Source organism: Jatropha curcas, chromosome 2 (assembly GCF_041381405.1).
Source record: "Jatropha curcas cultivar XTBG-Jc1 chromosome 2, XTBG_Jcur_1.0, whole genome shotgun sequence".
Taxonomy (NCBI): Eukaryota; Viridiplantae; Streptophyta; class Magnoliopsida; order Malpighiales; family Euphorbiaceae; genus Jatropha; species Jatropha curcas.
Window position 1 is genome coordinate 27,303,627 of NC_143152.1, and position 26,988 is coordinate 27,330,614.

The following is a 26,988-nucleotide window of genomic DNA, read 5'->3' on the forward strand; positions in this document are numbered from 1 at the left end:
CACTGCAGGAGGAATTGTATTTCTACATATTTATAATAAAAATTTATTAAGATTCAATTCTAATTTAATAATCTTATATGTTTAAGGAATTGGTAAGTCTTTCCCGTGACGTGGCATAGGAGAAAGTGCCAACAGAAATTGAAGAACAAAAAGTAAAAAAGAAAAAGAAAGGAAAACGGACATGCAGTAACTGCCACCGGATTCAACGGCCTTAACGACGCAGGTCCAGTTGCTTTAAACTAGAGTCCAACAACCCATTATTTTGTTTGTCTGGGCGCTGATCTAGTGGTAGCACCACCGCATGGTCCCACTAGACCTTCATGATCACGGCAATGATTGCCGTAGGATGGCTGCTTCTTCTTTTTGTGGGGTCATGGCCTTCTGTTCTTTTGACTCTTTCTTTCGTTGTTATCATGTCAAATTATTTATCCAAATCTTATGGTTATATTATTTCATGTATTATAAAAATAAAATATAAATAATCTGCGGAACTTCAATAATATTTTATTTCGCGGCCAGCGTAGAAGGAATTCAAAATTCTTAATAATATATTTTTTAAAATGGAAGTTTTTTTTTTAGGAAAGAAAGTAAAAGTTGAAAGCAGACTGTTGGTAATAATTAAATTGTATTTCATTATGTAAAATATAACTTCATATGAGGATTTATAGTAGCAAATCAATTTGGAAAGTTTTATTTTATTTATAAAGTAGAACTAATATGGAAAGATTTATCCACATAACGATAATAATTGACTAAATAATAGTAAAGACGTTCTTTTTTTCTTCTGAAAAAAAAAAAAAAGTAAGGGTGTCTTTTCATTTAAAAAAAAATAATGATAAGAAATGGTATTTCATTTTTAAAAAATAATCAATCATCAACCAACTATATTAAGAAAAAATATATATATTTAATATAAATAAGCATTTTTTATCTAATATATATTTAGAGGGTGTTTAGCTTGATAATTTATTCTTAATTTTTTGGCTTAAAATATATTTTTAATTTATGAATAAGTAGTTAAAATATTAAGTAAAACAACTTAAATGATACTTTTAAGTTGTTTATGTATTTGGTTAATAATTTTTTGAAAGGAACTTGATTTAGCTAAGCAATTGTGATTTGGTTGGTTTTTTTATATTTCATGCAAGAAGAAATGGAGAGTGAGAGGTCTCGAATTGAAATACTTTCCACAACAGTTACAAAAATTATCACCAACTTGTACGTGTATTAACTAAATAGAAAGTCAAAGGATTAGTTAAAAACAAGGGTAGTATTGATATTTTTCAAACTTGTTAGGAGAATATATTTATGACTTTCAACTTATTTTAAGTAGTTTTTTAATTTATCATCTTAACCAAATACAATATTATTTATAATTTTCTATTTAAAAATAGATTTAAAAAATCCAACGAAACACAAATATGCATTATGATAGCTCATTTCAATTATTTAGAAAAACTACAACACAATAATGTACATAAACAAAAAATTTTATCTTAATGAAAATTGAAGAAATATGAAAGGAAATTATATTTTCTGAAAGCAACACATGTCAAGTTAGCTAAGCTATATAGCCAACACATTTATCATTTTATTTCAACTGCATAATAAATTGGATTTCATATGAATACAGCAGTTTTTCTATGAAATTAATAAAATTAACGATGTTCCTTATACTGTGTTCGTTCTATAATATTTATCACATTTGAAAAAATAATTTGTTCCAAAATACTTGTCACATTTGTGGTTTCAAGGAGTAATAAATATTTTTTTCATATTTACTCTTTGTATATAATTAATAATTATTGCTTTAATTTAATAATTTTTTTAAAAAATTAGTATTAAATTAACGGTAATATAGTCAATTTACTCAATAACTTACTGTAACTTAGATAAATTAAATGATTTTCTTGAGAGACGTGAAATTTCAAATTTGACAAGTATTATGGAACAAAGTAGCAATTAAGTTTAATAAATAATTAAGAGCATCATTGTAATTAGAAGCGATAATTTTTAATTACACGTGTTCAAAATTATTTAGTTAAATACTATATCCAATTGGATTTTTCACATATTAATTCGCGCTCAATTGTATTTAAAAAGATTAACTTATTAAATTGACTTAATTTAAATATTAAAAATATAATTTTTTTTTTTACTAAAATTACATGCAATTTTTATTTGGAACTCACCGGAAGAATTCTTCTTAGAGTAAGACTAAAATTTAATCGCGCGAGATCGGCTCATTAAGAGGTAAAGCACTTCTACTTGAGAATGGTACTTAACTACTCATTCCAACACTATTTCAATATTTGTGCTAATCTAATGAAGAGGGCCAAAACAAAACTATAAAAGGAAACACAATGGGGACATGGCCACCCCTCCTCAATTTCAGCCTTAGCCATGTTAGTAATTGATGCTAACTACATCCAACTAAGCATTTATTAGTTTCCTAAATTAGTAAATTTTAAGCATATTTAGGCCATGTCTTTTTGGGGGCAAGTATGAAGGGGAATCTAAGCTTTCAGGAAAGTGAAATTGACAATGTGTTTGGTTGCACTAAATAACAAGTTATTGGGAATTCAACAATATCACTTCCTTCACGTTATAGGAATCAACTTCTCTAATAATTTGATTCCTGAAAGCTTATTCTCCCGTCTCAAAATATAAGTCATTTTTTGGATGATAATTTTGTCTTAAAATATAAGTTGTTTTGAGTATTTTAAGAAATAATAAATGATATTTTTCCATTTTTACCATGATTTCATTCGATACAATAACTATATTCACAACTGACTCTTGATTTTGAGATAGAAGATAATTTAGTTAAATTATTCTTAATTTTATTATAATTAGGAGAATTAATTGCTTTTTTAATCTCCGTGTAAAAATTTTAAACGACTTATATTTTTTAACAGAGAGAGCAACAATTCTTTCTTTAATAATTTCGCCAGGGATCCAAGAAGTTTTCTTGGGTGGATAAGCAAATATATACCAACTCCGTTGAATTCTTAACTCCATCAAATTGAATTAGGCCAACTAGCAAATGTAATTTCAATGTTAAAAACATTACTATCTTCCTTGTCGAATTTCAGAAGCCTCAATTTTTTATTTTTTTATTTGATGGAATACTATAATTATTATACTTACAAGAATGCTAATAGCATTTCTGTTATTTCTATTGTCATTTTTCATTAATACAATTTTACTTTATGAGAATTTAACATATCGAACAAATACAATTGGATTGTATTTCCTGAAAATTTGAGATTATTCAACTTTTTGAGATCTTTGTATTTACATTATTTATCTATTTATTTAATTAAAAGGCTTAATCACATACTTTAAATTCAGATCCATTTGTAATATATATGGATTAATATATTTGTCAAAATTGCTATAATTTTAATAATGAGTGTAATTATTCCTTATCTCATCTGTGTATTCTCTTCTAAAAAGAATTAGTGATTTTTATAATTTTATTACATTAATTTTTTCATATGAAATATAATGAAATAAAAAAATTTATTCCATCATGTCTTCTCGTCAATAAATTCAAACTTGAGCTAAAATTGGATTGGTGATAAAATTGAAAATTTTTAAAAGATGGTACATAAATTTATTAAAATTAAAAATTTGTGATAAAATAAAAATAATTAATTTTATAATTTTCTTAATTGTAATTAGACCAAATTAGGAACAAATTATTTATGCTGATTTTTTAAAAAAAAGGAAAATATGCATAGTAATATCATTAATTATAAATTTGATTATTATTTTGTTTCCAACTTTATTAATGGCAATACCCAAGAGAAGCCTAATATAGCTTATGAACTTTTAAATGAGACATGTTTTGTGTATGGAGAAGCTCTCTGACTCTGTGATTGGTCTTATCGCAATCCTGCAGTACAGCTAAGGTTCCGAGTTAAATCACGAAAAGGGATTGGATGATAGAGGACTTCGTTTTGGCCATTGCAAATGGCATGTTGGGTACCTGTCGCCTGAAATTTGGACATAAGGACCCTCTGCCTCACCAAGAGCCGCCCCTTCAGGATACCAATAACATGCATCTTTAGGCAAAGGTATTGCCTACAGATTAGGGAATGTGAAAATTATTGTATAATTAAATTTTTGAGTATATTTAGTTTTTTTAGTAGTCTTCTTAAATAGTTTTATTTTATTTAAAAATATTTTTATTATTATCATTTATTTTATTTGCAGATTTACGTTAAATTTGAACTGTACACAACTCAATCCGTTTATGATCCGTGAATTTACACATTTAATGTATTGAATTGAGTAAAAAAAATCATTGATCCATATACAGAGATACAGGTCAAATACTTTTAAATCAATAAATCCAATCTGCGTGATGTTGTGATGTTGGATACTATAAGATCCACTAAGGCGGTCTATACCATGAAGATCCTGGATATTACTGAGGCCATCTCCCACAAACTGCAATCTCAAGGGTGGTGGACAACAAGTGGCTTTACTATAATAAAAGTCTCTCTTTTGATTTTTACTGTTGGATTCAGATTCTACTGTTTCAAATCAGCTTCGGACACTTGATTGCAATTTTCAAATAGCTCCGACACTCAATTGTAAACTTGTAAGAAAAGAAAAGCTCAGACATCCAATATATAATAAACCATTAAACAACAAAAAGCCTTGGAGCTAGCCAAAGCTGAATTGGGTGGTTTGCACTTTCAAGTAAGAGTACTACTAGTACTCTACTACATGCTTAACTTCATAGGATAGCAAACTGTGCTGTGTGAAATCCAGAATTTCCCTAGCACGAGCCTTGGGCCTTGGGCCTTGAACCTGTTGGTAAAACCTAAGAGGGCCTGACTTGATTAATGGAGTGCGTCTCAAGATCTCACTATTAAGTACGGACCATGAAGATTAGGAAATAGAAAGTAGTGAGTTTTTAGTTATTAATTAACTATCAAATTTACATTTCACACACCCACACACACGTGCTGCTCTTTGTTATATATATTCATTAAATAAAAATATTTACTGCAATCTTCCATATTTTATGTTCTTTATACGAAATTTGATTAAAAATATTTATAAATAAAAAAATAAAGAAATGATTCATAATAATTTGTAAATTTCAATGTTATTTAATTAGTTATATTTATATTTAAGTAAAAACTTAATTAGTATAAAAATTTTAAATTAGGGATTGTATTAAAATTTTCACTTTAATAATTTTATAATTATTTTGTATACTATTAAAGATATTTTATTTTATTGTAATATTTTTTTTCTATTTTTTAGCCATTAGAATTAAATTCAAATAGAAAATTTATATAAGTAATTAGATTAAATGCCTTTGTTAAGATTATTAATTGACTTATGATTAACAGATATCTTTTAACAAACCAAGATAATTATCTATGTTCTCTTGAAAAAATAAAACTAAAATTATATAAGACAATATTAGATTTTCCATTTGAAGATGATTTTGACAAATATATAAAATTTTCAACTGGTCATTTAATTGATTTGGATGACAAAGTAACTTTTTTGAATCTTCTATATGTGAATTATTTTTTCAAGAACTTGGTATATATGACATATACAAATGAATTATCGCCATTATGCGCCAATAATATTAGTGGAGGAACAAACCGAACTTACAAACTCCATTGATTGAAGATATGCATATGCAAATCAAAATTTAAAATTTTCAACCAGGTAAAATCAAACATCATATATTTATTTAGTATGAAACCCTCAAAAAGAATGAACCAAACTCTCATGGAAGAAGGGATAAAAATGTCGAGCTATGAAGACAAATGAGTAATTAGGAAAAGGAAAAAAAAAAAAAAAAGGAAAAACATATCTGAATATAGTTTATTAAAAAGGGAATAAAAGATCTAAGAGCGAAAGAAAAAATGAAAAGTAGAAAATTATTAAAAATTTATAATTATTTTATACACTATCAAAAGTTTATTATTTTATTTTAATTGTTCTACCTTTTACCCAATTAAAAATTTAAATAAAAAAATAATATAACTAATCATATTACCTTACCTTTATTAAGATTTTTAATTGACTTATAATTGTAAATCCCAATTAAGATATGACAAAGCTTACTTAAAAGGTACAATATATTATTAGCGAATTAATATTATACAATATTACTGAATTTAATATTAATGTACAAAATATAATTAAAATTAGAATATTCTAAAAGAAAATGAAAATTAATGATATAATATTGTTTTGTTTAATATTAATTAAGTTTTGTTTTGTTTAATATTGTTTTGTTTTCTTAGCTGGTCCTCCTCAACACACTCGCTTCTGTTCACTTCTGGTGTCCTCCAGAACGCATCAACCGAAGTTAGTTACAACTTATAACTTACAACTTTCAACTCTATCAACAAGCAAATATCCCCTGTTACACTACTTTTATCGTCTTCATCCACTACCAATAATATCACGCCACGTCTCAAAACTTTGAACATCTATCAATTCATTGGTTGATTAGAAGTCATCTGCTCATGCAATCCTTTACCGAGACGTAGCAAAACAAAAGTCCATTCCTTCAAGCCAGCCTTATTAGTTGTCAATTTCAAAACTAATTCTTGTCCTAATAAAACACCTTGAAATTTTCCATCTCTTCGATCATTTATCTCACTCGCACTGTCTTCTTCTTTTTGCGAATCAATTACTCGACTATAACAATGATGTCCAATTCCGGGGATACAGAAGCGAAGAAACAATCTGATGAGTCGACGCCGTCTCAAATTCCGACTCCGACGGCTGCTGAGGTTGCTGATGCAGAGTCAGGAAATGGATTCAGTGTAGGGGCTATCACGAGGCGGTGGAGGAGAAAGGAAATTTTGCAGAGAGGTTCGTTGGGTTTGAGAGGATTGGGTTTTTTATTCTCTTTGCTTGCTTTTATTGTCATGGCTAGTAACAAGCACGGCGATTGGAAGAATTTTGATAAATATGAAGAGTACAGGTAGCTCAAATTATAATTATTAGTTTTTTTTTTTTTTTTTTTTTGGTGATTGTTGTTAGTATTGAGTTTGGTGTTTATTTGGTGTAGATATTTATTGGCAATAGCAATACTTTCGACTTTGTATACGGGAGCGCAAGTTCTGCGTCATGTTCATGAGCTTTCTACTGGAAAACTTTTGCTTGAGGGACGGAATTCTGCCATTGTAGAGTTCTTTGGCGATCAGGTTAGAGATTTTTTTTTCTCCTTTTGTCTTTTTATGTTTGTTTGGTTGCTAAGAAATGGTGGATAAGAATAGGACAGGAAAATCTTAAAATTGATGGAATTTAACACATTCTACATTTGTTACATAATTACAATTCGAACATGGAATCCCTTAATTTAGGTCATAGTCTCAACGAAGCATATTACATGCGTTGTTGTAGAGGAAAGGCTGTTTCCGCGGGAAAAGTAATTAGCACTTTCTAGAACTATTTTTCATGATAAACATAGAAAGGTCTCTGGTTTGACTTGGCATAAAGTCTATGAGTCAATAGATACATGCGCTTTGATGTTCCTCTTTAGTTTTGCAATTTTTTTCCTCTTCCACTAGTCCAAATGCAAATGTGTCCCAATTTTTTAAAACTTCAGTTTCATCTTGTCATTTTTGAAGGGACAGTTTTCTTTTTCTTGGTTGCTATTGGAGCCCACAATTTTTCTTTTGATGAATTGCAGATTGCATCCTACCTGCTGGTATCTGCAGCTTCAACAGCAGTTCCCTTGACGAACAGGATGCGCGAAGGGGCAGATAACATATTTACAGACTCCTCAACAGCAGCAATTAGTATGGCATTCTTTGCGTTCTTCTTATTGGCATTGTCAGCTCTTATTTCAGGATACAAGTTATCTACTCAATCCTATATATAAAATTAAGGTTTCTTTGGATTTGTCATTCTTTTCATGTGTGGATTGTTGATTCTAAATAGGTAAAATACAATGTGAGAAAATACATATATGGAATATACAATCATGTAAACGATGTGCTCCTTTTTTTAATTTATCTGTATCTATTTAGCTGATTAAATGTATCTGAAAGAGCAGAGGGTTTTACCAGTAATCTTTGATTGTTCTTTTTTTTTTATGTGTTAAATGCTGAAAAAAAAAAAAAAAAAAACACAAATCTTAGCTAGTCCAATGAGACTGAAAAATAAACATTTAGGTCTCTTTAATTCTCTACTCAGTTATTGTATGCTGTGATTGTGACAAATTGAGGCCCAGTCTGTTAAGCTTAAATAAGGCCTCAAAACAAATGAAAAAATTTGCACTACAGCTATATTACAATATTACAAACATATCTAATCAAATGATGTTTCCTGGATCCTAATTGCTTCTGGAATTAGTTGACTGTTTCAAGATAAGAAAGAATCAAAAAATAAGTCATCTTTTGGTTCTTCCTTAGCTCCGGAGGAGAACACACCTTGTGTGTACTGTGTTTGATTCATGTGCGAACTGGTATTTGGTTTTTCAAAACCAGAGAATCCAATGCTTCCTGGATTTTGCAACATTTCAAGGGTGAATGGTGCTTGACCTGCTGATGTAGGCAACCTTGCAGTGTGAAGAGTGTTCGGATAACTCGTGTTGGCTGTGGCAGAGGGCCTAATAGGAATAGGCATATTGCTATTGTTGGCACTCAGTGCAGGTCTGTTAGATGCATAGCCACTGCCACGAGCTGCCGGAACATCATGGTTGTGCTTCCCTTCATAAGTGGTGATCACTGCCCTCGTATCATGCGATGCTCGTTCTACGTGTTTCCTCACAGGACAACCAATGGATGTGCATTTGTAGTAGCTCCTGCAGATGATAAGATGATTTGAGAACAAAATAACAATTTCAATTTTGTAATCCACAGTTCTGGATTGATTCCAGTATGATTAAGCAAAAGTAAATTTGATGGCTGAATTTACCTTGGATTGGGATTTCCTTTGACTACTTTCTGTCCATATTTCCTCCATCTATAACCATCATCAAGTATGTCAATATCACTTGTTGTTTGAACTACAATTCTGGGTTCTCTGACAGTCCTACTCCCAGCAGCCAAAATACTCTCATTTTCATTCTGTCCCTTGCTGCAATACAAAATCATCAGAATTACTACTAATAAACACATTATCCAAATGACATTAAAAGAGAAAAATTTTTCTCAGCTTACAATCTCTTGGCTTCAGGTTCATTTTCATCATCATCATCAACAGAATTACTAATTGGCGAATTCTGATCGAACTCGTCTTCTCCAACAGAAATAGAAGAATCTTCCTGCATGGTAATGGAGTCCATTGGAGGAACTGATTGATCTGATTTCTCTGAACTAGCTCCTTGCATTGCCTGAGAAGATGATCTTGACTGAGGCTTATGATGATTATGACTTCCCTTATAGACTATTTCAGTAATCTGTCCATCTAAAGATCTCTCTACTTTCTTCTTTGTTGGACAATTTGGAAATGTGCATTTATAATAACTACGTGGGTTTTCACTTCCTTTGACCTGTTTCTGTCCATATTTTCTCCAGTTGTATCCATCATCAGATTTTCTTTGCTCTCTCATATATGGAGCTGCTGGTGGATTGTAGTGATTGTGAGTGGGTTGAGCAGCAGAAGATTGAAGTGGAGCCATTTCTGACAACAAACTCTGTGTTGGTCTAAATTCTGACTTTACTGATCCTGCTATTTCTGGCGCCAATTCTCTTTGTTTTGTCGTTTTGTTAAAATTCCATGCTTCTTGTTGCCTTTTGATCGATTCCTCCTGTCAAGTGAACACACTTTTTTAATTTCCATTGAATATTATTTTTTAGTTAAAAAATATTGAAACTTGTCTTCTTCTGTTTTTTTTCCTTAAACTTTTTGGATGTTACTTTGGTTTTGCGGTGGTTGTTCTATTTCTAAAACACCTCAAACTAGAGTTTAAAATTTTAGACGCCAAACGTTAAATCCAAGTGCATTGAAACACAATACCTTCTAACTTTTTATCCAGGACAAGAAGAAAAATAGAATTGTGACCAAGCAGACATGTGGACATCATTTCAAGTTGACATAGCTATGGTTTATACTTGTAAATAAAAGTTAAAGCAAGGTCCAATTATAAAAAAAATAGCGTCTATGAAAACAGAGTAATTATTTCTATTGGATAATTTCATACCACTGAGACAAGGCTTGAAGAAGATTGAAAGATGGAAGAAGATGATGATGATGTAGGAATAGGATTTGTTTGGGTTGGGAAAGAGAAATCATAGTAATTTTTCTCTTCTCTTCTAACACCTCTTTGATCATTATTATCACTAGAAATACTCCTCCAATTGAAAGTTTGACCAGCAAAAGATCCGGTAGTTGGAGAAGGAAGAACCTGAACAACAAAAATAACAGAGAAAAGGATTAGTGACATGTTCCATACAATAAAAATAAAGAAATAAAAGAAAAACCCAGAAATAAAATGTAACTAATCTTACATTAGAGGCAGAAAAAAGAACAGGTGAGTCCAAAAGTTCAGTTGGGCTTAAACCAGGAGGAATTGCAAAATAAGAAGAAGGAGAAGGTGGAGGAGGAGATAAAGGTAAAGAAGGAGGTGGAAATGATTTGAATTTTGGGATTTCTATTCCTTGGTCATAAAATCCCCAACTAATATTTTCCATATCTTTTGTATTACTGTTATTACTGGAAAGAAGATTCACAAAAGAAGAATTAGAATTAGAAGAAGTCATAACCAGTTGGGTTGAGAAAGAGAATCTGTTTTGAGAATTTATAGAATTAGTATTCAGGGTAGAAGATGGTGAGGAAGCCATGAACGAAGAAGGTTAAAAATGAAAGAAAGAGAGAGAGAGATGAAGAAGAGAAGATAAAATGAGGGGGTGGTGACTTGGTGAGGTTTGCATTAAGGTCTTTCTCCATGTTTCTTCTGAGAAGCTAAAAGCAAAGTTTGACCGTGGAAAAACCATTCTGGGTCAAAGCTTGTGGGTTTGACTGGACTGCATTTGGAAAATGGCGGCTCAAGAAGAAGAAATAACTAACTCAGCTCCTTTTAATTTTTGTGGCGTGGAGGCTCCAGGCTTGGCCACTTGTCGTTCCAGCTGAGACAACATCAGAATGTAATACTTTGTTTGGGAAGGAATGAACAATTTTAAGCGCATGGAAAATAGTAAGGACACGAAAAAAAAAAAAGAAGAAACGAAGTACAAAATATCAAGTTTTGCTTATTTTTTAAAAAACTTTTAGAGTTTTTTTTCTCTTATAATTAAAAATATAAATGTTTTACAGTAAATTAGAGATTATATTATAATTAAATTAAGATCAACCTAACTAGCAATTAGAAAGTTAAAGAGAACGTAAAAATCTTTTTATTTTATTTTTAATTATATATTTATTTCTTTTGTTTTTAAAAATTATATGTATATAAAATTGTCTGCATAATATATTGGTAATTGATTTTGTAGAAATGTGATTTTAGGTTAAAAACTTAAAAATAACATAACAAAGGTTTATATATTTAAGCATTTTTTTATAATTACTCCTTAGTAAAGTATTTTTAAGATATTTATTAGTTGTTTAAAAATTATGTTTGGAGTGATAAATGTGTAATTTTGAATATTTTCTGTTTACTTTTCTCCCAATTTGGGAACTTTTTGTTCTTATTTTCCTTTGCCATATATTTTTCTTGCTCAACAAACAAACGAAACCCTGACGTGGCTTGCTATCAATTCAAACAAAGTATAAGAGATAAAAAATATATATAGTTGAGTAGCTAAATTATGGTCCACCAATCAAAAAATTGTAGCCTAGTTACTAAGCTAATATTTTTAATTAATAGTGGTTTAATACTTTAATTACAAGGAATCAATAAATAAATAAGTGTGGTTATTGTGTAGTTGTTTCGCGCTCTTATATAAAATGTAGCTCCTTTGAGTGATGAACATTTTTTTTTATTGTTGCTTAATAAGTTAATATAAATATATATATATATACATATTCATTTGATGATGATATGTTACAGTGGACCGGCAGACTTCAAGGTTGTCAAGCTGTTTGGCAAGCCGTTCTTTTAATTTTTGTTGACAGATTTACCCTTGCAGCTCAAAGCTTGACCATTTCAAACGTTGACCAGTTAGTAAATTAAACTATATATATTATATTTTGTCCAAAATACGTAACTGAAATGGTTCCATGGTGTAGTGGTTAGCACTCTGGACTTTGAATCCAGCGACCTGGGTTCGACTCCCGGTGGGACCTTTTTTGTTTTGAGCCAGTGTCTAAACCACTCTTTCTTTTCAACAAGTTCCTCTAATGCTTATAGAACAGGATTTCTATTTTAAGGAAATTTTTGTTTTAATCTCTCATATTTATATCTCATTAGTCAATAAAAACCAAATACTCCATCTTATAATAGTAAGATTCGTCCACCTCTTGCATTTGAAGTCAAACATTAGTGGAAAATCCAAAAATAAATAAGAAAAAAAAAATACTAATTCTATAATTATTTTCATTATACTACTTAAAACATCTCAAATTACCGAGTTGGTCAAAAAGACTAATTAGTATATGAGTCCTTATTTACTTATCTAAATATAACTGTAAGACTAAATAGTACTCACTTAAATTGATTATTTATTTTTTTTAATTTATTTCATTTTACTTGTCACTTTAGAAAATCAAGTATTAATAATTTTTCTTAATTTTACCCTTATTTTTTGTTATTGCCACTAAATATGGATTTAGTAAATTTTTATTTTTTTTTAGAATTGAGATGGTTTAATAATTTTTTTTATAGCATTTTTATGCAATTTAAAAAAGTGTCAATTTTAATTTAACGAATAAATTCACTAGGGCAAATGTGCTTATTGAGGAGAATAGCGATATTTCAATAGCACTTGATGACAGGGTGTACAAAACAACCGACCGAACCAATCCATTTTGATTTGGTCATCTTGCTCAAGAGAAGTTCGGTTTGAACCGAATGGATATGGCAAGAATTGATGAAAATCAGCCGAACCAATTGGCTCATTTCATATGCCAACTTCAGTTCGGTTTCTTCATCTTGATTCGGTTCGGTTCAAACCCAACCGACCATTTGCTCAACCTACTTAACGAGACAGAAATAATAGGAATACAGTTGAGAAATATAAAATTAAATTCTGGAACTAGAGATTATGAGTTGTGTATTTTAAGTATAATTGACAGAATGAATAGTAATTCACACGTGAAGAAAAATAGTCGTAGGAACAAAATGGATAAAGAGAGAAGAACATACATTTTTCAAGGGACAGACTTTACACTCCTTTTGGGTTACATGTTTCTTACTACAGAGAACATCTATTTTGCCATTCAAAAAGCATTAACTTAAAAAGCTAACGTGAATTTTCTTTTCTCGTGCACTGCAATACAAAAGGGATTACATGAATATCACAACCCAAAATTCCAATACGCTCTGGACTTGGCCTTACTTCAGTCTTCACTGCTATGGAATTTATATTTGCTGACAAATGCACCCTTCAAATTATTTATGAAATTACATCTTCTAACTGTAATTTCCAGCACTTGGGATCCAATTCAGCCTGTCAACAATGGAAGTGTTACTTCGTTTAAACCCACCGAAACTAGTGAAGTTTTTGCAGAATCAAAAATATTAAAAATTCTCTATTTTTTAGTTTCAATTTCGCCCATCTGACTTATTATAAAACTGTGTTTTATGGTATGCTCAAATGATGGTCAAACTTAACTACATTTGCACAAACACATTATATCGATATTAATAAGCAAATCTAAAGTTCTGTTGCCGTGGCAGATAATTTCAATCCAACTACGCCTATGCTATTGCTTAAACGACAAAACAAACAGCGATCCAAACTCATCTTGGGGCAAAAACACATACCTGAAACTCTTTATCTCTCCATTCGAACACACAACCGCGTGTTTCCAGATGTTCAAAAAGAGGCAAGGGAAGCAATGATTTAAAAGATGCATGGAGCTTCACTTTTGTTAGACCTCCACATGCCAACAAGGCAGCAGCCAGTCCACTTGGAGTCAAGCCCTTCGAGTGCAAGACAGTCATGTTTTGCAGGCAGCTGATGCTGGCAAGGGACAAGAGCCCCACATCCATAACTGAGCTGTACGATAAATTAATCTGCATAGCAAAGATATTGTACGTATCAGACTAGACCCTCCTCTCTATGTGATAATTCAGCAATCAACTGAGATAAGAGGGAAAAGTGCCTGTTTGAGGTTTTGAGAAAAGTGAGCAAGCGGAAGCATCCCCGCATCATCAATATTGTGACACTTCTTTATGTCTAACTTAATGAGTTGCCTACATCCCACAGCAATGGCTGATAGCCCCAAAGATGAGATCAGAGGACATCCTCGACTTTCAAATGTGTTTAATCTCACACATTTTGATAGTGATATCAAAGAACTATCAGTAATATCTTTGCAGTAGGATATATTAATCATCTCAAGGTCAGGGCAACCAGAAGCAATTGCTAAAATCCCTGAATCAGTTATTCCAGCAGACCTGCAAAAGAAACTACAATCCATCAGATCATGAATTTCTTATTATTTCACCTAAATCCATGCATAAACAAGAAAAAAAAAAAAAAGAAGAAAAAAAAAATTGCAGTACATAATTGGGTGTTCTAATTATGCTACCAACGGTCACATCACTTGATGGAACTAAGATAACTACCCACAAAAACAAAGATCGACATCACCCTAGAGAATAAAATAACAAGTACAAGGTTAAAAATTAAAAGTCGTTACCTGTACAAGTCAAGCTCAGTAAGTTTCATGCATTGCCTGCCAATATAAGCAAGTCCTTCGTCACTTATGTTCAGGCAAATTCCTAATTTCAAGCTGGATAGTTTGGAACATCTAGAAATTGACTTCAGGCCTGCAAAGAGAGTCAAAATAAGTATTCCACGTAAGAAATTAGATGTCATTTACAGTAAAGCAAAGTGAAGGAGAAACCTTCGTCATCAATCTCATTATCTGTGAAATCAAGCTCCTCAAGCAACTGGCACCACTGTCCAATTAATACAAATGCTTCTCTAGAAACCAGGGTACATGACTCCATTCTGAGAGAAGTGAGGTTTGTGCAGGAATTCGTAATGCGGGCAACAGAAACGTCAGTTATTTTGCGACAACATGTGATGTCTAGCTTCTTCAACTCTGTGTGTTTGGTTACAATACAAGAGAGACCTTCATCAGTCACTCCCAAACACTTGCTTAAGCTCAGCTGCCTCAGTGTTATACACCAATTTCCAAGGGCCTTCAGTCCAGCAGAGGTAACCATGCAACCATCTAGCTTGACTGATTGCAACGCTGAAAGCTTTCTCAGACTATTGGCAAGTGGTAGAGTAACCTGAAACAACACAAACACCACCAAACTGTAAGTAACATAATCAAAAGAATAAAAACTGTTGAAATATATTAAATAGAACAAAATCAAAAACCTTACAGGAGAGCCATATGCTAAAATCAGTTTCTCTAAACCTCCAGCGCCATCGATCAAGGAAGACAAACCAACATGAGTAATGTTCTGACAACTTGAGACATCAAGTGTCTGTCCAGAAAATAAAATAAATATCAGAAATAAAAATCAAAGTTGAGTTTGAGTCAATTAGAAATAGAATTTATTATTACGGACTGATATTGGTTGAATGCTTGTGCAAAGTGTATCTTGTGCTAATGTATACTCAAAAAAACTGCTAAATATCTCATCCTTAAAAAAATATACAATCCCAAAATTTGTTCCATCTTATGTCGGATGTAAAATTGAACTTGCTAGCAACAAATTTTATGATATTGCAGGGGATAATAAGGCGCAAAAAATGCAAAAAAGGAAGGAAAATATATAGGATCCCATAAAATTAACTCAGTTCCAGTTTCAAGTCCAAATCAAATTATTAGAGGTAATCAGAAAACAAATAACAGGCAGACAAAACTAGTAGCTATTTAGAAGTCGATCCAAGACATCACACCCCAATCTAATTCTTTAGTCATCAGTTTTCATCTGATATGTGGAGCAAGAAAGAGGGATGATAACAAAATAAGATACCAATTCCAATTAGTTCCTAATAAATATACCTTCAGCGTTTTGCACCCATGTTGTTGGAGGGCAGCAAGGCTATCATCATCAATACCAAAGCATCCTTCCATAACCAAATCTTCAAGATATTGGAGTTTCAAAATGGATGGTAAGCACTTATTTGTAATCTGGCAGCAAAGGAAACATTTGAATAAATCTAATTGTAAACTTTTTCTATGCAGCAAGAATTTACATACACCACAATTTAGTGCCAAGTACAGAACAAAACAACCAAGATAAATATGTCAAAAATTAAGAAATGTAACAATTACTAAAATATATTTAAGTCATAGTTATAATTAACACTCTTAGCACAAAAATGAAAGAACCCAAATTAGAGACCAAAACCATCAAATTAACTTATATTTGGTTCAAAATTATGTGGAAAAATATAAATAAATTCACAAAGACACCCAATCTTAAAAGGAGAGTAATTCTTACAGGCAAATAGGAGAGATCCAAACTGCGGATCTCCTTACACTTGACAGCAATCAAGCCAACCCCCAAATCAGTAACACCTAAACACCACTTCAAACTAATCAATCTCAATTTCTTGCACCCAACCGCAATACACCCAATACCCATATCTGTAATTAACTTGCACCTCCCCAGCCACAGTCTCTCCAGATTCTTGGCCTCCGCCACGGCCGCCGCGGCCGCATCCCTCAGCTCCGTTGTGTTCGACAAGTCAATATCTACCAAGTTCTTGCAATTCAAAGCCAAACTCATCAACCCATTGTAAGAAAAGAACTTAGAACGCGAAAGATCGATAGACCTCAACGAATCATTGCAGGCATTTGAGATGACCGTTAATGTATTGTCGTTTATTCGAGGACACAGAGAGAGATCGAGGTGGGATACATATGGGTATCTGTTGAGCATTCCAGGGAGGTGTTCTTGTCGCAGAGGCTTAAGAGTTTTGCGATGCTTGGATTCTATTGAGTAAAATGATTTGCAAACTAAAGAGAACGATTTTCTATCAAGTGGGTTTGTGTTGAGGAAATCTAAGATAGTGAAAACAATCTCTTCAGAGAGGAGGTCAAAGATGTTATTACTGCTTTTGTTGCTATTACCGAATTCCAAGGTCTTCTGCTTCTTCATGGCTTAACAAGCCAAAATGGTGCTTTGGGAGTTCAGTTTTGAGGGAGAGGGTAGAAGGTAGAGGAAGAGAAATAAGAGTGTTTATATAAGGAAGATTTATGTGTCCTTTGAGATTTTTGAGGCTTACAAGAAACCGTTAACAGAAAAATAATATGGTCCGGTGTATTTGTTTTAGTTAGTTGGAGAGGAAGTGAGGAAGAAGACTCCCAAATTACGGTAATAGCCTTTGTGTTGTTTTCTAAACGAGAGATTGATTCCTTTCGTTCTCTTCCGTAGGGACGATATTACCCTTTTAGAATACTAAATACAATTTTCTTCTTTTGTAATAACAAAACTACCCTTTTTTTGTTTTAAAAAAAATCCTACTGTTTGTTTTTTTTTTTCAGAAAGGGAATGGTATTTAATAATTAGTAATAATATCGAAAAAAATTCTGTTAATGAAATATATGCATTATATATTTCATTGATTAAAAATTTATTTTTTAAATTAGGATAAAAAAATATTTTTATTTATGAGTCTTCTAATTTACATATAGATGATTAAATTTTTCTTATCGAATTAATAACATCTAATTTTTAATTTATCAAATTGACAAAATAAATTTAATGTGATCCAAAAAATATTATTTAAGTGATAAAATATGAGTTGTTTAATAATAATAATAATAATAATAATAATAATCATTTTTAATATATTATGAATTATTATTTTTGAGTATGACTATTTTTTAATCAAAAAATAAGGAGATAAGTGCTCTCTCTTTCTCTCAAAATTTAAAATTTAAAATTTTTTATTTAACGGGTGATCACTTATATCAAACATATCATGACTGTTGTAATGATATTATTAGAAGAGTATATAATTTTAATTTCATAATTAATATAATATTAATTGAAAATTAAAAATATCACTTTTCTCCTTAAAAAAGTTAAAAATATCACAAATGAAAATAAGAAGTAATTTTCTATAAAAGATTTAAACGATTTAAATTTTAATTGATTAATCATAAATTCAACTCAAATTTAAATTGACTTTGATTTGAGCTTGAAATATTTGAGATTGAGGTGGTTTACATTTTATGTCTATAAGTATAGAATTTTATTGTTTATGACGCAAGAAAATCATTTTATTTTGTTTACGAATGCTCTAATTGGAACTGTAAATGAAATGAAATAATTAAATTAAATTTTTGTATAAAAGAAAGAACGAGGAGGGGTAAAACTGTCGTTTGAGAAAAGTCAGGAAGATCCGTACGGGAAAGGACAAGTGGGACAAAGAGTAAAAGGTGTGTAGTGAAGTGAGGGTAACGGAGTCATTAGTGGAAGTCGTTGTCTTATCGCAAGCTGAGACCATCTTATTCGGTGGAGGACTATATGAGGAAGGACAGATTCAAGTGCAGACAGTACGTACAAATTTATTTTAATATTTATTTATTTTTTACAAACAGAAAACGGAAGGACGAAAATAAAAAGAAAAGTATATTTATTTTCGCCGTACTTATGGATGGTGCTGTGTGGTACCAACCTTTCTCAGGTATGAACGGTACTACAAATTTAAATTAGTCAAAAAGGATTTTGATTTTTGGTCGGGGAGGTCATGACTCGTTCAGGTCGTGCCCTAGCCCTACCCTCCTCCTTGCTTTTATTTTATATTTTATTTTATTATAAAATTAAAATTATCTATTTTTTTATAAATTCCTTTTCATCCAATCAGGTTTTAAAATTTAAATCTTCTGATAAAAATTTTAATAGCTCCATTTAAACTATTATAATTTCAAAAAATAACTTGCAAGTTTGATGGAAATCAATATCATATTAAATAGTATGTTATAATTAAGTACAAATTCATATTAAATAGCATAAAATTACCTCTAATTTTCAAAATTAAATTTGAATAATTTATTTTTGAGTAAAAGTCACCCATATTTAAAATTAATCTGAAAAAATCAATTTGTTTTAAAATTCAAACGAAATCAAATAAAAATGGCAAATAAGTCAAGTAAATTTATCTTATTTTTTTGCCATTAATAATAGAAATGATTTTTCAAAAATGAAAAAGAAAAGCTTTTTTATAAATATATATTTTTATATATTACTGAAATAACTTCTAGATTTTCTCTTTTTTTTTTTTAATTTGGAATTTTGAAAAATGAAGGGAGCGTTGGTACTAGATGTGTCCTTGAGTTGAGGTGACTTATTATATTTTTATTTTATTAAAAGCATTGATGCGGGACGCGTGGTTTAGAAGAATGTGACATCTCCAATCAGCAAAGATTTTCACTTTCTTTTTTCTCGGTGAGACACTGATTTTTATTCCGTTTTCTTTACCTGGTAAAGGTTCTCAGCTGCTCTGTTGCCAACTTCAAAAATCTCTATTTCTCTTTTTTTTTTTTTTTTTATATATATAAATATCATTTATTATAACGAAATTCAAAGTTAATATATGATATGCTGATACTTGCACATCCCACATGATTAAAAAAAATAGTGTAAATTATTTAATATTTATAAAATTATTATGTCTATTTATAATTTTATGAATATGTTATGTCTATTTAGCACGTACACGCATTGTATATTTTTTTTATATTAATTTTTTCTTACCATTTTAATTCTACAAAAATATGCATGATTATCAATAGTTGTTCCTCTTTTTAATTTGATTTTAATTGAATTTAGAATTTAAAAATGACTTTAAATATTTAAATTTAAATTACTATTACTTTGTAATCAACAGCAATAGCACCCCTTATCCTAAGCCACCTTCCGTTATCACGTATATAATATTTTGGCTTTTGTCTTAAACAATAGGATTATATTATCTAACAACCTATGATTTGCCTAACCAAATCAAACCCAAGCTAATACGAAACATTATTTTTTCTTAAAAAATTTTTAAAAATTTTGAAATAATTAAATAATATTTAATTTTCATTCTTTTAAAATAAAACTTGTTTATTTCAATTAAATGCTTTCATTGTAAAAAGAAAGATATTTGAAAGATTGGATGATAGCAATATAGTGATTTTTGGAGGCCCGCAGCCCACTAGGCTTGTTTGTGCGCGGTGCCCACGGTTCCTACGCGGGGGCGGGGGCAGTTAACGTCATTTATTGAGTACATGTTTGGTACAGTCGTATAAGTTGACAACTGTCTCGCTTTTCTTTATTGTATTTTATTATCATTCCAGCTTCTACCTAGTGCTCAGGATATTCATATTCCCTGTCCTGCATTGTTGCATACGGATATTCAATACGACAATTTTTTTTTTTAATTTTAAAAATAAAAAAGCAATTTCAGAAAAGAAGAAGAAGAAGATGATCAAGAGAGCGTTAATGACCGAAACAATGTGATTTATTAAAGTAATGCCTTTTCAAAACAATTTGCAGAGAGTAAAATGAGAGGTTTGCTTTTATTAAAACAAGAAACTGCCGCTCATGGTTTCTCGTAGTTTTTCTAACAAAAAAAAAAAAAAAAAAAAATCGAAATGGTTTAAATTGATCGGTTTGATATCTCAAGAAATCAGTTGTAATTTGATTTTGAACGGAAAAAAAAAAATTCATCAGCTTTCAATTTTATACATTTGCCTAACTGAATTTATTTTATGTTTAAAATAATTAAAATGATTTAAATGTTTGCTCTAATTTTCTATAGCTATTTTATCCAATCATGTTCGTAAGTGTCATTTCTAGATAGATTGCAATATTATTTTATTTAGAGGCATTCAATCAAATTGAAAAAATTAATTTGATTCAATTCAGTAATTAAATCTGAGTATCCACTCTTACTTTTTTTCATGAATTAGAATCATATCAAAGCTCTTTGAATAGAATTATGGGTGAGCATTAAAAATATAAAATTTTTTAAAAATCATTTTAAATATTTTTACTCAAAAATTTTAATATCTCCCATGATGTTAGAAACAGTTGGATGCTTAAAAATACTCATTATATACTTCAGAAATAACTAATTGTCACGATTTAGGTAAAATGAAGTCAGTGCCCTTCCACTCGGGGCATCTAGCTCTCCAACTCCAACTATTTTGGGCAAAAGCATTAAAAATGGATACGCACAAAGATTATAAATAGATTAACATTTTCCTTTCTTTACATTAATTTTAGAGTTTTACGGACAATTTATAAAATAACGTTCTCTTTAATATTTGATAAGATACTAATAAAACAGCTAATAATTATTAAGATAGCTTATAATTAACAATTAATTTTATCGAACAAGACTTAGCTGTGAATTCATTTAACTCTTATAAGATCTCAATTCTCAAAAACATTTAAATGAAATCATCCCATGTCTGGGAAAAAATTATAAAGAATTAAGATGAAGTTGTTCATGTAATCAATTATGGTGTTTATCTTCTAAATTACGTCCAACTCTTATAATTAAGTAAAAGATTTTAAATTCTTAAGTTATAATCACTTAGTGGTGAAATCTATTCAACTGCTAGGGGATCTAAATTCTCAAACCCATTTAATGATGTGTTGTATATATAAATTGCTCAATGAACTTGAGCATAAAAGTTTTGTGTCCTTTTATATTTTAGAAATGACCTTATTTTTTTAATCTATGCATACGTGGCGAGAATCAAAAGCATCGGGTGAATAATACGCGCGACGATATGGACCAGTGACAATACAACTGGGAATTAGGTTGCCTCGATAGATATCATCTCACTTGGTTTGGTTTTCCCTACATTCTCATTCTTTTTCCTAAAACTTCAAAAAGAACGCAAGAACCTCTACTTTTGAAATATTTAATCCTACTCCATTTTTTATATTTTTGATTTTGTATTTGTTCCATTTTTGAAATATTAACAGCATTAATATAAGTTTGCCCTTGTATAACAAATGTCAAGTAAGCCTCCAATTCCATCCTTTGCCGGAGTTCCAAGAACTCCCCGTTGCTCTCATTCCTTGGCTTATTCATTTCACTAGGCTTTTTCCTAGATTCATCCGTCCAGGTGGGTCTCCATTTTGATGCACAGACTTCACATTATCTCATTTTTTCTCTTTCTTTCCCTTTTCCTGTTGTTAGGACTAGCAGTTCTGGATTTGTTATTGTTGCGTTTGAGATACCAATAGATTTTTTAGGAACTTTCCTTTTCTTGGTAGTGGTTTTGGGTTTGGTGGCACCATTGCTACTATTCAAAATGAAATTCTGAAAGTTTTGAAGAGATGGGTATTTGGGATTGAAAAGCAGTGTGCTTTAACGGCGGAAGAGAAAGAGAGGACTCGCTGACTTTCATCTTTTGTTTTTTTCATTTATATTGCTGATTTTCTTTGTGAAAGTAGATTTTAAGTTTGTGAAAAATTTTTGGAACTTAACCTCCTTTCCCAAAAATGGAAAAAAAAAGATGGAGCTTTGGAATTATGTTTATATAGATTTTTTTTTATTTTTTGAGAAAAATCAAACTAGAATTTCATTAATTAGAAACTGTATACAAATATGGGAAACAGATCAATATGTTTCTATATTTTTTTTATAGAAAGTCTGATAATAAATCTCTTATACAAATAATAAAAAAAATACAATCTTGATTTGAAATATCTGATCAAGTTGCTGGAGCATAATATTTGTGCCATAGGCGATTGCTTGCTCCATTTAGTGGCTATTCATGGCCACCATTTGACTCTACGGTCTTTCTACAAGTTTGATCTAATTACCTTCAAATTTCTTCTTTCTGTAGGAGTGGAGATTTGCACTTTTTTCTGCATAATCATTCAAATAATAAAATACTCTAAATAAAATTACCATAATGGTGATAACAATAACTCTAGAATTAGATTTGAGAATAAAATTTCAATATATGGGCAACAATAAATTTCAATATATGAGCGATAATAACTCAGATCTGTTTACAGATTTGAGGATTATCGGCAAAAAATCAAACAAAAAAAAAGGGATAACTACCGATAAGAGTTCATCGTTGGCCTCCTGTGAAAGAAGAGGAGAGATTTTTGGTTTTCAGAGAAAGAGGGAGAGAGAGGGAAAAAAAAATACAACCTTAATGAATCATATATTTGTTTAGAAAGAAAATTGGGGGTTGTGTAAAATGATGCAATTTGGAATATATTTCTTAAAAAAACTATCGAATGAACTTAGATTTATATATATTTACATACACTTAATCACTAAATTATGAATTTATAAATAAAATGATATTATTTTGTTTATTTTTGTACATATCATGGCATTAATCTCTTTGTTAAAACTTAGAAGACAAATTATTTACAATGAGATTTTAATTAATAATTGATTTAATTTATATGAATATAAATGCATATATATAACAATGAATAAATATAAATATTCATTAAAAAATAAATATTAATTATTAAATATTTTATTATAAGAGTATTACTCATTCATGTTTTTTTTTTTTTTCTTTTAATCAGAAAGAAACAACAAGGTGAGGTGATTGATTTTAAAAATAAATAAAGGGGTGTATTTATTTAAAAATACAAGTACATTGAATGTCCAACTTGTTCTATTGTTATTAGGTTGCCACATAAGATGTTTTTATGGAGCTGACTCACTCAATCCGCAGAGTGTAATTCATATCTCATTTTTTTGTCATTTTAAAAATATAAAAATCATACAATTTTTCTGTGCAAGTTCAGGGGTCAACTAATATATTCGGCCTTTAATGATATAAATGAATTTATCCCTTATATAGTAAAAAAGTACAAGAAAAGGAGAAAAAGGGCACACTCACTTTGTTTCAATACAAAAATAGAAAAATAATTCTCAAAAAAAAAAAAAAAAAAAAAAGAAAAAGAAAAATCAAAGTTCTAGCCCAGACCAAACATTTGTTTCAATAAAAAAAAAAAAAAAAAAAAATCTAATGGATTAGATAATGACCAACAAATTACATAAACAGATAGACAGCAACTAGTTAATTATTCAGAAATTTGATACAGTAGCCAGTGAGCTGATTTAAATATTCAGAAATATAATCTAATCCAGTCAGCATTTACCTAATATGCTTGGCTTTTAGTTCCACTTGTTTCAATACAATAACTAAGAACTAGTCTTCAGCAACGTAAACAACTTCCCAAAGTGAAAAAGATGTTTTCTAACTTTATACAAATATATACTGTACAGGAACGCTGCCAATGTTGCTGATGCAAATGACATCAAAGTCAACTTCCAGAATTCCTGAAAACCAAAAAAGATTGGCAGGAAACCGTGAATTCTGAAACCAACCCCTTAATCATAATATATTGAAAATTCCAATTCCCAGGAAGAGTTCAAAAACCTGTGGGTTCGATATAATTATTCCCATTGCATATCCTAATAAGTCCAGAATAGATTGAAGAGAGTTTTGAACACCTCCTACGACACATCTATCAGATTCAGGAACTTGATCCTGTCCCGACAGACACAACAATTGCACTTAGAAACAGCATGGATATAATGGGGATATAACATAGAAGCAAAATCCAGGAAGTTTAGAGTACCAGCACTTGTTGAATCACAGATAAGTCGAACATCCATAAACCCAGCCGAGAAGTTGCAACTCCAGCCATTAATATGTAAGCTGATAAAACTTGTTTTTGGACCCATATTGAGCCAATACATAGTAATAAGCAGCACCACTGCATAAACACACAAACACACAGTAGTTATAAAAACATCAGCCAGTAAATGAACAAAAAAAAAAAAAAAAAACTTGAAAGTATTATGTTACTATATACACATAAATTTATATACCTGAGACCATATTGACCAAAGTCCTGTTCTGATAGTTAAAATATGGGATTGCAAGATTGGATATACAACTGTTGCTCCTATTCCAATCAAAGCACTTATTCCGCGTGCTATTCCGATTATGTATGCAGGTATACCTTCCCATTCTAAGGTAGCTGTCATCAAGGTGCCAAAGCTGCAAGAGAAACGAAACTTTACTCGTAACAATAGTAAAAAAATAGTAGCTCACTGGTTGAGTACCTGGTGCACAATTTAGTGGATTAAAAAAATAGCAGAACCTTTATACTCTACTACTCAAAGGGTGATTACATCTCCTGATTCTACCAAAGAGAAAAAAGGAAAATGGCAGAACCAATAAAAGAGCATTTTACCTGAGGACTGTGAAATATAATAAAGCTAGAGCTATGCCAGGAAGAACAATATCTTGTTGCAAATACACATTCCAGGCACCAATACAAGGTGCTTGAGAAACCCATTCAATTAACTTAATTCTCCATTCTTTTTCCACCAATGTTGAATTTTTTTCCTCATTTTCAGAAATTAAGGCCACTCTTTCACTTGAAAGAGTTTCAAGATCAGTCCGTAAAAATCTTGAAATCTTCCTTTGGCTACTTTGATCTAAAGCTGGAATCCCTTTGTATACACAAGTAAAAAGCCAATACTCTATCCATACTGCAATACTGTTCCAGATTGCTAAACTTATAGCAGAGGCTTTAACTGATACAAAGCTAATTATAAAGCCACTAACTACTGGAGCAAAAAGCTTGCAAGTTAAATCAATTCGTCTCATAATTGCATTCATCTTTGTTAGTACACCCACAGGATAGCCTTCTGATATCACCACCACCCTGTAATTTAAAAGTAGCCATTAATATCCCGTTCAACTTGAATGATACTACTAGTATTAATTCGTTAATGTGCAAATTACCATTCTCTTTCAATTAGTATGGTACCAGCGAGAGTGGAAAGCACACCAACAGCTCCAGAGATGTTAGTTAATGCCACAAGCGATATAAATACTGTAAAATTTGTAGATCTTAAGGTTGAAAAGATTATCAATGTGATTATTGTGCATCCAGCAACTATAAAGGAAAGATTTTGGGTCACCAACCAGATTTTCAGAACCTGCATATTCAACCAGGTACATAATTCTTTAGGCCTCGTCTGGTATAAATGAATCTCAGAAAATCTTTTAGAACTCATTTGTGATTTCATGTTTAATATTTATTTCGCAGGTAAAGACTGAAACTTTTGTTGAACAGAATGAATTCTCTACTATGGCCAAGAAGGGTAAATCAATTACTGTTGTGGTGATATAGGATCAATGGAATTAAAATTTCGAGCTCTTAATCAAACCTTAACATATGGTAACATCTCCACCCATTGTCCAATGATGGGGCCAAAAAGTGCAATAGAGGCAGATTCAATAGCTCCATAAATAGCAGGAAGAATCAAAGAATCTGACCATAGAGTGATCATATACAGACCAACTGAGAATTCCCACATTCTGTAGACAAAAATTTGTATGAACGACCAAATTCAACATGGCTGTAGTTATGAATAGTTGAGCAACTACGTCTGATAAAATATTGAAATTGGTTTTCCAGGGAAGAGTTTCAAAACCCCATATTAAGAATCTAACCAAAGATTGGAAATTAATAATAATAATAAAAAAAAAAGAATCCAGAGAGAAAAAACCTGGCATCCCATCTTGCTAAAAACTGGCCAATATACAAATATCTGATATGAGAAAAGTCTTGAGTAGAAGTAGAAGCAGACGAAGAAGAAGATTGTTGTCGGTCACGCAATTGCTCCTTCACCATATCTGCTTGTCTTCACCCACCCATTTGGTCAAAACCAAAGCTTTCAGCATTAAAATCCATGATTTGTGTAAATTAATATAAGATACTAATTAATGAATTGAAAAGGACAATGAAGATGATGCAGAGTTGAAAGGCTTACGAGGTGCAAATTCGTGAGGAACAGTTCTCTGTTACTGCTTATGATTCGGAATCTTTGTTTATTTTGTTTCCTAGTCGTTGATTAATTAAATTAACATAAAGATCAAATTACTACAAACTCCCGTTGG

At 30.8% G+C, this 26,988-nt stretch overlaps 4 protein-coding genes and 1 non-coding gene across 8 annotated transcripts; 2 read left to right on the forward strand and 3 right to left on the reverse strand.

Moving 5' to 3' along the window:
- The first annotated feature begins 6,572 nt into the window (after positions 1–6,572).
- On the forward strand, positions 6,573–8,072 carry LOC105648079 (CASP-like protein 4B1). Its single transcript, XM_012234360.3, has 3 exons — positions 6,573–6,979; positions 7,067–7,202; positions 7,691–8,072. Exons 1-3 carry the CDS (start codon positions 6,699–6,701, stop codon positions 7,880–7,882), a joined length of 609 nt encoding a protein of 202 aa, XP_012089750.1. The 5' UTR covers positions 6,573–6,698; the 3' UTR covers positions 7,883–8,072.
- Positions 8,073–8,156: 84 nt separating this feature from the next.
- WRKY33 (WRKY DNA-binding protein 33) lies at positions 8,157–10,856 on the reverse strand. The gene is made up of 5 exons (XM_012234359.4): positions 10,455–10,856; positions 10,148–10,351; positions 9,165–9,754; positions 8,920–9,081; positions 8,157–8,806 (listed from the first exon to the last, which is right to left on the reverse strand). The coding sequence occupies exons 1-5, from the start codon at positions 10,785–10,787 to the stop codon at positions 8,365–8,367; spliced, it is 1,731 nt and encodes a 576-aa protein (XP_012089749.1). The 5' UTR covers positions 10,788–10,856; the 3' UTR covers positions 8,157–8,364.
- A 1,300-nt stretch (positions 10,857–12,156) lies between these two features.
- On the forward strand, positions 12,157–12,228 carry TRNAQ-UUG (transfer RNA glutamine (anticodon UUG)). The gene has a single exon. It is a non-coding gene; the product is annotated as a tRNA-Gln (tRNA).
- Positions 12,229–13,196: 968 nt separating this feature from the next.
- Positions 13,197–17,356, reverse strand: LOC105648077 (RNI-like superfamily protein). Its single transcript, XM_012234358.4, has 8 exons — positions 16,517–17,356; positions 16,075–16,203; positions 15,446–15,550; positions 14,956–15,349; positions 14,749–14,878; positions 14,209–14,503; positions 13,868–14,119; positions 13,197–13,550 (listed from the first exon to the last, which is right to left on the reverse strand). The coding sequence occupies exons 1-8, from the start codon at positions 17,174–17,176 to the stop codon at positions 13,497–13,499; spliced, it is 2,019 nt and encodes a 672-aa protein (XP_012089748.1). The 5' UTR covers positions 17,177–17,356; the 3' UTR covers positions 13,197–13,496.
- A 6,659-nt stretch (positions 17,357–24,015) lies between these two features.
- Positions 24,016–26,969, reverse strand: LOC105648076 (solute carrier family 40 member 2). Of its 4 annotated transcripts, none has more exons than XM_020684887.3 (9): positions 26,862–26,969; positions 26,598–26,732; positions 26,256–26,406; positions 25,828–26,024; positions 25,271–25,747; positions 24,903–25,074; positions 24,650–24,787; positions 24,448–24,558; positions 24,016–24,347 (listed from the first exon to the last, which is right to left on the reverse strand). In XM_020684887.3, exons 2-9 carry the CDS (start codon positions 26,720–26,722, stop codon positions 24,210–24,212), a joined length of 1,509 nt encoding a protein of 502 aa, XP_020540546.1. In that variant the 5' UTR covers positions 26,723–26,732; positions 26,862–26,969; the 3' UTR covers positions 24,016–24,209. The 4 variants fall into 4 exon arrangements, with proteins under 4 accessions (XP_020540546.1, XP_012089745.1, XP_037493242.1 ...); XM_012234355.4 differs by having other exon boundaries at positions 26,598–26,762; positions 26,862–26,930; XM_037637314.2 differs by lacking the exon at positions 26,256–26,406.
- Positions 26,970–26,988: the final 19 nt, after the last annotated feature.

Coding starts and splice junctions, on each gene's coding strand:
- LOC105648079 (XM_012234360.3), top strand. CDS start 6,699: ATGATGTCCAATTCCGGGGATACAGAAGCGAAGAAACAATCTGATGAG. Junction 6,980..7,066: donor GATAAATATGAAGAGTACAG/GTAGCTCAAATT, acceptor TATTTGGTGTAG/ATATTTATTGGCAATAGCAA. Junction 7,203..7,690: donor TAGAGTTCTTTGGCGATCAG/GTTAGAGATTTT, acceptor GATGAATTGCAG/ATTGCATCCTACCTGCTGGT.
- LOC105648076 (XM_020684887.3), bottom strand. CDS start 26,722: ATGGTGAAGGAGCAATTGCGTGACCGACAACAATCTTCTTCTTCGTCT. Junction 26,407..26,597: donor TTAGCAAGATGGGATGCCAG/GTTTTTTCTCTC, acceptor TTTTGTCTACAG/AATGTGGGAATTCTCAGTTG. Junction 26,025..26,255: donor AGATGTTACCATATGTTAAG/GTTTGATTAAGA, acceptor TTGAATATGCAG/GTTCTGAAAATCTGGTTGGT.
- LOC105648077 (XM_012234358.4), bottom strand. CDS start 17,176: ATGAAGAAGCAGAAGACCTTGGAATTCGGTAATAGCAACAAAAGCAGT. Junction 14,504..14,748: donor ACTGAGCTTGACTTGTACAG/GTAACGACTTTT, acceptor TTTCTTTTGCAG/GTCTGCTGGAATAACTGATT. Junction 14,120..14,208: donor TTTCTCAAAACCTCAAACAG/GCACTTTTCCCT, acceptor TTTGCTATGCAG/ATTAATTTATCGTACAGCTC.
- WRKY33 (XM_012234359.4), bottom strand. CDS start 10,787: ATGGCTTCCTCACCATCTTCTACCCTGAATACTAATTCTATAAATTCT. Junction 9,755..10,147: donor CTTCAAGCCTTGTCTCAGTG/GTATGAAATTAT, acceptor TTCACTTGACAG/GAGGAATCGATCAAAAGGCA. Junction 8,807..8,919: donor AAAGGAAATCCCAATCCAAG/GTAAATTCAGCC, acceptor TATCATCTGCAG/GAGCTACTACAAATGCACAT.